Here is an 11,123-nt window from a genome sequence, read left to right on the forward strand (position 1 = left end):
TTATTTCATCTTATCTCACTGATACTTTATTATCAGGAAATGTTTAAGATTATATACATTTTAATTTACTGTTAACGTATTGAAAGAGATCATTCCAAAGATATTTATTTATTATTGCTTTGCTTATAACAGTTATCTTAATTTCTTTTTTCTTTTCCTAATCCAAATCTGCAGATTTTTTTGTTTTTCATGAGATCATATTACTTACCTCCTCTTACTACTCCATTAGTGCAAATGGCAGACATGGAGATACCTGTTAATGTTGTTACTACTACACTCAGACCAATAACTATGATTCCAAGACCTGAAAGATCCGAAAAAGAAAGTGTATTCAAGTATATTCAAATACCTGTTTTCCTTAAACGACGTAGTGAGAACTTGCCATTTCCCAGAGAGACTAGAGCAAACCAGTTATAATTTTAAGGGTCTGAAATGCACTAGAACTTTGTTTCATGAAATACCTGATGTGTACTTTCCCAGCAAAATTATTTACTCATCTTCCAAGGAGTGGCTGAAACGTAAGGAGTTTTATAAAGAAGGCATTAAATTGAAGTTATCCACTGATCTGCATCAGTCTTTAAAATGAGAGGAAGAGATGGCTCAGGCTCAGTTTGTCCAAGGATGTCCAACCTGAAATGTTCTGAATAAGAAAGACCTGCTGAAAGGTAAGAAAAGAACTTGAAAAGCCAGAAGCTGTCTCTTACTCAGCAGGAACATCTGAAACGTACTTCACAGACTGAACTGAAATCTGGGGTTATTAAAAGTGACAACTCAGACATGCTGTAATTTGTGATTAGGTGGCTAGGATTGTTACCTTCTGGTTCCTTTAGTTGTACCATTTGTTTTATCATCCTTCTGGTTTGCCTCATATGAAAATAATACATAAAGACCTTTTGGGGCTTGAAAGCATTAGTAACCCTAAGATGTTTACCTCCACGGATAAACCCATTAGTTGCTATTGCAGAAGTTGACAACCCAGTAATTGAGGTTACCATCGTAGCGAGAAGAATTATGATTACTCCAAGACCTGTCAGTAATAAGAAGATAAAATATTTTACTCATGTTCCATGATTCCTACAAATCACTCTCTTTAAATTGAATTTTCAGGCCAGAATTAGAGCAATAAACTGAAAAGATGGTTTGTTGACCACTTGCAGTTTCAGAACATTTCCAAGGAGTTCATGTCACAGTAGTAAATTATTCCCATCAGTGTTGAAGCGGTGATTCTTTCTGAGAGCCTAAGAGTCTCGTGATTTTTGGAGCTGGAGGAAATGACCAAACAAGTGTCCCTTGGCATGGATGCTTGTATCTCCCTTTAATATACTTCTGGGCTATTTAAGTGTAAGTATCTTTAAGTGTGTTTAAGTGTCTTTCATCAGTTAATTAGATATTGAATTAGAGAAAAACTGTATAGTTTCACAGTGCATGAGGACAAAGAGTCTATCAGATAGAGAGACTAGACCTGAGTGTGAGCCTTCTATATCCTTACATGCCAACCTATCAAGTGCTATGCTTCCTCACTCTCTCATCTCCCTCTTTCCTTGCAAAAAGTGATTTTACTCTTAACAGGAGATAAACATAAATGAAAATGCCAGTATTGCTTTAGCAGGTTACCTGTAATATATAAGCTTAGAGTCTTATTTTTATTTTTAGCTAATATCACAAAATTGTATCATTAAACAGAAATAACCAAACACCTGAAGATCAGTGACAGGTGATTAGTTATAGGTGAGCTGGGTTTCAGTCTGAGTAGTGTCTGAAATCTGAGTGTTTCCAGTCTTTAGCTATATAGTCAGGTTTCTGTTAACTTTATGAAACTATGCTAGACATGGGTGGAAGGTGCCTAGTATGATTTAGAATCATAGAAACGTTGGTTAGAACTGACTTCTGAAGGTCTGTAACAGCCTCTCAGTCATAGCAGAGCTGTAGCCAACACAGGGTTAAATCAGTGATGACTTTGGCTAGCTGGATCTTGAAAACCTCTGTGGACAAAGATCCCACAGCCTCTTTGGATTACTTACTCCAGGGCTATAATACCTGCCCAGTGAAAAATATTTCCGTGTGTACAAACTGGACATTGCAAGCTGCAATTGCAAACTACAGAGCCAAATACTTTCTTGTTTTAAGCCAGGTGAAGAAATAATACGACTTTTTCCTCTCAAGTTTATTGCTTCTATTCCCATTTCTATCTATGAGAGGAGAAGGGAAAAAAAAAATAAATTGAAACAGTTACAGTTTGATGTCAAATATGGAATTTGTTCTTAGTTTTATCTAAACTTATTAACACTTATGCAATAGCTGTCTTGTTTCCATAAGATACGTAGGTCTCCAGTGTGGAACTGAAGATCATGCACTGCTTGTAGCAATTTTTATTGACCAGAGCTTGTCCAAATTAAAACTGTGATCCTGCAACTACAAACATACTGCTTTATCTGCTCTATTTCTACCTTCTGGCTTCCAGATCAGATTCCTTCGATTCATACTGGATATTGCATCCTAAGGGGATTTTTCCAGGATTTTCTATCGCATTTCACAATTCATGTTGTTTGTATGTATATGCTACATAAGGTCAGATATTCTGCTAATTCGATGAGTTACAGCTGCTTGGGAAGAATTTAATGTTAATTAAAAAAAATTTAATGTTTATGAAGATAAGTGCATAAAATAAAGTGACTTGACCAAAATGTCATTGTAATCAAACATAATGTAACAGAATTGTAATATTCAGGGCCAGATTTTCAGTTAACAGAAACTTGGTGGTTTTTCCTGCCTTTGGCTAACCATGCCATGTACAGGTACAAGTACAGACTTTGGAGAGTCCCTAGATTAGGTGGACATACCTAATCAGTTTTGGATCCGAAACCTTGTCAGGACCATACTGTCCTTCTTTTCCCAGCTGATGATAGGTGGAGAACCTTGTTGGAATGTTACATTTTTTCCCCTTGTAAGAGCTTTTAGCCAAGACAGCACATCAGGATGTGGAAATAATCGGGTTTTCTCTCTTTGGCCCTCAAATGATGGGGATATAAATGGTGCCCAGATGGTGATTTAACTGACTCATTTAATTTCCATGTTAGTAGCATTACCTAGTGAAATCCCTGAGCCTTTGTGATGATGAGCTTCCATCACTTTTCTCCTTAAGCAGCTTGACTAGGGACTTAAAGCTCATTGCTTATAAGACATTCAGAAAATGCATTGAGAAATTATTCAAATGGAATTTTATGTCTCATTTTCGGAAGTAAAGTTAACCTCCTTACATAAGGCATGCAATTTTAAAAAGCAACAGCAGAGCAATAAACCATAAGAAAGGAGAACCTGCTTATCAGTGAATTAAAATGGTAAAATTAAATGTGAAAGCAGAAAGGCTGTAACTGATGTTGGTGCAAATTAATGTTAAAATCTGATTAAAGTTTAGGTTCAAAACCAGGCATATGGCTGCTAAGTAAGTTGTTCAAAAATGAATTACTCTTGCCTATGGCTATTCTCACACCTCAAAACAAAGTAATACTTCTTGATGATCTCAATAAGTTACTAAACTGCCCTTAAAAACTAATTTTGCATGAAACCCCAGAGCAAAATCTTGGCAATATTAAGATGCAGAATTTTCATGGCAAGGCATATACTTATGAGTGCCCTGGGCTATACGCTCTCATTTGGTATGCATCATAAAATCAGCAAGCCCCCCTTTGTCAGGCACAGTGCTAGAGCCATGCATGGAGCACTGCAGAAGTAATAAAGTTCTTCCGCTTAGTTTTGGATCTTTTATTGGTTTGGTTTTTGCTTTGGTGTTGAGGTTTTTTAGTTTTGTTTTTTTTTTTTAAACATATGGATGTCTCTGTAAATTTGTAGCTGGTTTATTTTTCTTAATAAGTGTTTTATTTGTTTCTCTTTTTAAAAGCTCAGTCTTGCTCAAGTGAAACTTCTTGTAACATTGCTGTGCTTTGTTGGAAATGAGACTTCAACCATGCAGGATTCTGGAGATGTTTTGATTCAGTGTTTCATTTCACTTCCATTAACAAGTAAGTGAATGATATTTATATACAATCTGAATCTGAGCACTGAGTTTGATCCACGGCCTTGCAAGACCAAGGAATGTTAATGCCTGAGGCCAGAGTTTGGACTTCAGGTTGCGTCTACTTAATATTTCCACTCTGTGAGAATCCAAACTGGAATACTTGCCATCCACCCTTTGGATTGCTGTTTTTTATGGCATTTGGGTGCTAGTCAAAGATTAGGGACCATTATTCTAGACTGTATTATCATGTAACGCAGAATTACACTGCTACCGCAGCAAAGATGCAGCACACAATGTAGTGTACATATTTATGTGAAAACTGTAGCAGAGCTTTTTAAAGCTTAGTGTTTCATAATAGAGTAGTATCTAGTGCTGTGCTAGAGTTAAAAATAACAAAATCCTGATGAGATGAGACCTCCTTCCAGTTCTGTTTTCATCTTTGCTGAGAGGTGTGAAGAAGTGTTGTTTTTAATATATAGATGACAAGGTTTGGGATTCACAGATAAGCAAAGTGTGAACTCTTAAAGGTTAATTTTGTACGTACATATTAGGAATTGGCCCTAGTCATGAGGTTTACATCTGTTACAGGATCTAAATACAAATTTCACTAAAGCTTAGAAATACTCAAATGTGATGATCATATGCATAGTTAACAGATCCGTGCCTCTAAGCAGTAATTTGGCTGTGAGTCTGGAAAATTCCAATAGTTTGGAGGATTAACATCTTTTACCCTGGCAAGCATTTGAAAACATTATTTAGTTCAACATGCAAATGCACATCTTGGATTATATATTAATCATGATCATGTATAGTTTATCCTCTTTATCCCTTTCACTGTTGAAAATGATATTAAATAAGATACATACCAATTCCTGCTTGACCTACAATCCAGGAAAGTCGAATAAAAAGCATCACACCCCAAATGTTAAGCATACATCTTACCTGGGTTTTAAACAAAAAAATACTTCATTAGTGCAATGTTAAAAGTAGTGTTAACAACCAGAAGGGTAGTAGCTTCCTTTGCAGGCTTTTAAAAAGCACCCCAACATCCCTGAAGTCTGTCTCCCTCCCACTTCATAAAAGACCTTGATGTTGCAAAACTAATCTTGATGTTTTTCTTCTGTTTCTTTTAGAAATGCAGGTAAGTTTCTCACCAGCACACCCTTCACCCATCCAAACTTGACAAATCCTGGTTTGTTTTCTTCTTCCTTGCTGACTGCTGTCTCATCTCCAGTGGTGCTTTCTCCATTGGCCACTCTCTCGACCGACCCGGTGCTCACAGCTATGTTCTGAAGAATCACACAGAAAACAAATACAGTTTTGTGCCAAGCAGAGGACACCTGGCTGCATAAGAGAGGCATGGAATAAAGGAATTTCAATGAAGATCAGATTTTACTGTCTTTGGAGAAGAGTGCCATATTCTGCTCACACCAGGCATCAGCAGGTGGGCTTACTAGCAGCAAGAAAATATTAAAGAATTGCTTAAGCAGAGTAAATAAACTATTATCTGATACTAAATTGTTTTTATTGTAAACTGTATTCAACATATATGTCGCGTTGATATGTTAGTACAGCATCTAGCGTAATGATGGTCTTGTGGTTAGCCTTTATATGCTGCTGCAACAATTTATGAATAATGCTAAGTGTAGAGATAGAAATAATTGCTCACTAGCAAAGAGAGACCTAGCTGAGTGCTGTATGGCAAAGTTATGTAATGAACTGTGATGCTTTCTGTTGAATGAAGTACAAACATAACTGCAGCAGCAAATGGTAACATAGTCTTGAAAACAGTCAGAGAAATGACAGTGAAATGAGTAAATAATGCAGTAAATCAAAAATTCTTTTTGTGGTTTATCCAATTCTGGTATAACCATAGTAGATAGGTTTAAGAATTGCCACATCTGTGGTGTAACCAGAATAAATGACCCAGTAGTTTAGATTGTTCATATGCAGTTACAGATATAAATCTATTTTCTCTTCAGCTCTACTGCCCCAGAATCTTTGAGGCAATTTAGCATCATGATATGTTTCTTGTGGCTTGAATAGAAATCAGTGATGGGTCTGCGGTTGATATGTGTTATCATTGTTGCTTTGGGGGGGGTGGGGGTGGGGGTGGGTTGGTGTTTTGTTTTGGTTTTGTTTTTTCTTTTTTTAATACAAAGTTCTGACTGGTTTTGCAAGGAGTTGGCATTAGGTTAACAACTGCCAGGTATTGTCTGGGGCCTCTACAAAGACCTTCAAGAATGACCACATACTTTGCTGTAGTCTGCCAGACAGTCAGGGGAGTGTGTCACTTCTGGAAAGGAATCAAGGTGCTTTTAGGGTTTAGAAGGGGATGAAGATATCTCCAGGTTAACTAAACAGGTCAAGGAAGGGAAATATCTGTGATTCTGTAAAAAATACGAGATTTTTTTCGTCTTGTTTAAGCTTCAAGGCTGTTTCTATATTTTGTCCATGAACTTAAAAATCAACAAACAAAACCAAAACCAGACATAAAGACCAACTGTATATGATGCTTATGCTAATATTTGTCATTCCCCCTCATGAAGCAGGCTCTAGTCACTATGATGCAAGGTTCTGGAATGCCTTTGACACAGTAAATCCAGGATTGTGCTCACAAATGAGAAATAAGTGACTGGATAATACATTTCAACATGGATTAAACTTGACGCCTATGTCCCTTTTGGATCTAAGGGAAATGGGAATACGAGATCTATTGAAAGCTGTGACTTTGAGCACCTCAATTACTCAAATAATTTTGACAATTCTTACCCTAAAATAATAATGGTTGTGTTTGCTTAAATAGAGTAAATTATTAAGTGAGTTAAGGAAGATAAGCAGAATAATGTGAGGGGTTTTTGCTGCAGTAATTAGAATTCTAAAGACAAAAAAAAAAGGGGGAGGGTTGGTGTTTGTACTTGAAACAAGTCATTTCCTATGTACTTTGAATTAATTTGTGCTCTCTATGCCATTATCATAAATTATGGCCTTAAACCTTCCATAAATGCATTTTAAATTGGCGTGCTTTAGTGAATGATTGGTTATTTACCAGGCAGCTCTACCTGTGCTACTCATGCATTAAGGATGTGGAATAAAAGTGACAGAACATTTTGAAAAGCTACCAAAATAAAAAGTTAACTGCTGTCTTAAAGAAAAAAAAAGAAAAAAAATCCCTTCCTTGTTTCAGAACAATTTAGTCTTCATCTCTCCTGGGGTTAAAGATGGTGAGCTCATCGAGTCCCCATAACAAGTGTGGAGAATAGCCAGAATGAAGAAAGGTTAGATTATTTCTTATGTAGGATAAATATTAAGCCCATGTAATTATCACCAGCCATCAGCTGTGAAATAGCACTTAGACAATTTTTTAGGGATTTAATTGGTGATTTGTGGCTTAATATGTGTAAAAAAAATGACACATCTTGCTGAAAGATGACACAAATTTGACTCCAGCAGTGTGGGAACTGGATATTTGAAGTTCTTTTCAGCCTGCTTTATGTTCTGACATTTGAAAAATTACATATTAACAAAGTGTATTAAATATTAATATTTATCTTCTGATGTTAAGACCAGCATCAAAGCACAATGGGAATGCTTATGTGATGTTTAGCAATCCAAAGTCAAACATGTGTTGCTTATCAGAATCTGGTAAAGGGCTTTGACAGAACAGTTGTCAAAGTTTTGAGTTTCAAAAAAGCTTGGGGTGAAGGGGGTGGGATTGCCTTGGGGTATGGTGTAGTAAGCCCAGGTTTTAGTGTTAAGTAAAAAGAAACAAAGCATCTTCTCCAGAACTGCATCTTGGGTTATTAGTCTGGGTTATTATAGCCCCCATACACACCCAGTGTGGCATTTCATCCCCTCCTTAGCGATGGCTAGAGAGCTTGCTGCATGTTGGGGCTGGTGGATAGGCATCTCATCCAGCTGCACATAATGCTTTTGCCTCTTGATAGAAGCTCAAGCTTTTCATACCATCTTAATTCCCTTCCTTACAAATCTACTATTTAGTGACCACATGCTTGTTTATTCTTCAGAACAAGCTCTGTAGCCCAAAGTGATTTGTCCAAGGTCATGAAGTGAGTCCATGGGACAGCCAGGAATAAACTCCAGCCATGGTAATGGTGGGTCATTTGTTCCACTGCTGTGGTTAGCGGCCTTTTAGACCAGTGCCACAACTCACTTACTTAAGAGTACAGCGGATTGCCAGTGTAGCAAAAATCGCATTACCTCTGACATTCACCTTCCTATTCTGTGAGGATAAGATTATCCTTCTTTAAGCTGGATACTGGGAAAAGTCAGAATGACCAAGCTAGATGATGCTTTTTTCCCTAAAAATCCCAACCTGTAAAGCAATTTTTCATTCATTTTATTCTGGGATGGAATCTGCCGCCTTTTTTTCTCTAAGTGAAAGCTGTAAAAAAACTAAACAAATTTATCTTATCTTTTTAAAAATAAACCACTGAGAGATGCAACAGTAAAACCCCTTAATTTTCTAATAATAGATAAAACTGAAAATCCCTTAATATGCTAATGTTCAGTACATGTTCATTCAGCATTACTTTCAAAGGCAATACACTATTTTTCTCCTCTCTGGCTACTACTAAAGTAAATTATTTCTATGAGAGGAAGTTTCTTCTGGGCATGGCAATGTATTTAGTCCCTTGAGTAGCAGATTATACATCTGCAAATGAGTAGGGATACCAAATTTGTATTCCTTCCTTTTCACATCCACTTTGCATTCATTTTTGGAAATAAATGGTGACCCAGGTAACCCGTTTCTCCATTTTAGGCAGGTCTGTGGAGGCCTTCATTTAAACAAGTCAGGTCCAAACTAGGAATATGTCCTAATAAGATCATAAAGAATCAGGTCCTACTTTCTTAATGGCTATTTTTTGCTTGATTTCTTTACTTTATATTAAACCTCCTTAGGACAGGTGAATCTCCAGAGAACTGGAGTTTGAACAAGATCTGGACCAGCATCCAAAAATCAGATGCTTGTCCAAGTTATTCTGACCTCAGAAGTATGAGTGGAATGGTGATGAGAGTGTGTTTTCTCTGGAGATTTCTTATTTCACTCTTACCCAACACAGAAAATGTATAGGGGTTTTTGCTGCATATTGGCGCTTCTAGTCTGAGGTGATCTCTCTCTTTCCAGCCCTGCCCTGACAAATGCACAATTAAGAACCTCAGGAAAGGTTTGATATTAATTCTGTAAGTAAGTGTATCCTGTGTCTCTCCTCTGCTTTTTACAGAAAACTTGGTCTTGTGGCTTAAGGGGGAAGAGTCTGATTTTACCAAAATCAGTAGAGGATCATGTTATTCCACTGTTTTGCAGTAAAGTTTTTAATAGTTTAACTGTTTCAAAGTGCTTAATTTAGTTTTTCTTGTCCCCACAAGTTCTTATTATAGGGTGACAAAAGTGAGGATTATCCTAATAAAGGACATGTTTGGTATTTCATTATTCATTTACTGTAGTGTGTGTTTGTGGAAAAAAATGTCGAGCAAACAGGAGGAGTCTGCTAAGGGGGAGTTTTGTCCATAAAATCCATTGGTCATATGCATCAATAGTAAACTCCTACATTGTATTAACCAAAAGTAGGTCCACTCAGAAGGGGAGAGGAGAAACAGCTCTAGAAAATCTTTCAAAGGCAGGTTAGCCAGTTGTCTCCTGTTCAGCAGTTCTCTCTGTGGGTATATTTTACATGGATATTGTGCCATCTATTACATAAGTAAAGTCTAAACAGCTCTTCTGTGTAATAGATGAGGAGGAATTTAGCCAAATTATTCCTTCATAAAAGCTTTCTATGTAGTCATTCAAGAGACTCCTCAGATTTTCTCCAAATTCATTGATATAATGAGCATGAAGGCCTAAATTCATTCACTGAATCAGTACTTGGAAACTGTTGCCTGCTATTGCTTTTCTGAACAAGCACTTCAACCTCAACACCCTTGTTCTGGGTTCTTTCTTGCTGTTTGAATGGTTCATTACAGCAATAAGTAGGTAGTGCTCTAGATTTCTGATTAGTTTAAATTGCATTTATTGCACTTATTTTTTTTATAATATTCAAATGCATATATAAAAACGAATAAAACAGGAATCTATGAAACGTTATGCATTGATGTTAAAGTCAAGTTCATGGTAAGTGTGAATTGTGTAACTTGGTTAGATTATGAACTGATATTCATCATCTGCCGTCGTAACTATGTGAAACAGAAGAAATTCAGTAGTTCTATACATTTAGGCAAGATTAAGCTATGATTTCCTGTTAATCAAGTACATTACTATCACCTTGTAATAACAGTCTTTGCTTTGAGCAGGGTACAGGGCAGAAAACATACTGCAGCTACCGAAGGAAATATGGTAAGTGATTACCTGTAATTTTTCTCTTGGGCAAGGTCCATGAATTTAAGGACTTTTTCATATTAATAAACAGAATTAACAGCCTGGAAATGGAACAGGGAAAATTTGTATCTTTCCTTTCCACTTACCTTTGCCAGTTGTTCATGAATTTCTAATAAGCTTGGTCTGCTGAGCTTATTCCCACTGACGCTGCCGGTGTTTCTATAATAATCAATTTTGGGAACTGGGTCCATTGTGTTATGGCCAAAAGTTTGTAGATAATACATTTTATTGTGAGTATCATAGGGATGTAAACTAGCTTCTGTTTTCTCCCCATTTTGAAGAAAGTTGTCATATAATTCTGTTTTTCCTGGTCTGTAACTGATTCTCAGTCTGTTATGTGCTTCGTCAGTAAAAGATGTTTCTTCATAATGTGGTGGGTCAGAGCCCACATCCTCTTGGGATGTCTCATTGTTGTCGTGGCTTTCATTAATTATGTTAACTTGAAACCGATTTGCATTTGGATCCAAAAATACGTTTGGCAAATTATTCATCGACATCTTGAGGGATGCTGTGGTTTTAGGTCAGTGATCCGTTTACTTTTCTGTGGCTGCAGCTAGTTAGTTGCAGCTACAGCAAAAGGTTTAGTGCCGTTGCATATGGAATCTGTGCTCTTCAAGCAATGAAGTTCTGTGATATTTTTCTTTAAACCTCTAAGCAATCTTCTTAATGTTGTCTGCTGTGTTTCTGCCATAAAAAATATAAATAAAACAT

At 36.7% G+C, this 11,123-nt stretch overlaps 1 protein-coding gene across 2 annotated transcripts in view; it reads right to left on the bottom strand.

The window, feature by feature from the left end:
- Window positions 1-11,123, bottom strand: part of SLC12A1 (solute carrier family 12 member 1) — a 46,994-nt gene extending 35,871 nt beyond the window's left edge. Inside the window, exons 1-4 of one of the 2 annotated variants that reach the window (XM_061446925.1) lie at window positions 10,499-11,123; window positions 5,170-5,304; window positions 4,882-4,957; window positions 932-1,027 (exon numbers count right to left, since the gene is read on the bottom strand). In XM_061446925.1, the coding sequence (XP_061302909.1) occupies window positions 932-1,027; window positions 4,882-4,957; window positions 5,170-5,304; window positions 10,499-10,909 (718 nt within the window). In that variant the 5' untranslated portion in view covers window positions 10,910-11,123. Of the gene's footprint in view, window positions 1-208; window positions 305-931; window positions 1,028-4,881; window positions 4,958-5,169; window positions 5,305-10,498 lie in introns of both variants that reach the window. The other variant, XM_061446926.1, reaches the window with a different exon arrangement.

This window comes from Pezoporus flaviventris, unplaced genomic scaffold (assembly GCF_033815535.1).
Source record: "Pezoporus flaviventris isolate CSIRO_AGI_PZ_B2104156 unplaced genomic scaffold, CSIRO_AGI_Pfla_v1 ptg000006l, whole genome shotgun sequence".
Taxonomy (NCBI): Eukaryota; Metazoa; Chordata; class Aves; order Psittaciformes; family Psittacidae; genus Pezoporus; species Pezoporus flaviventris.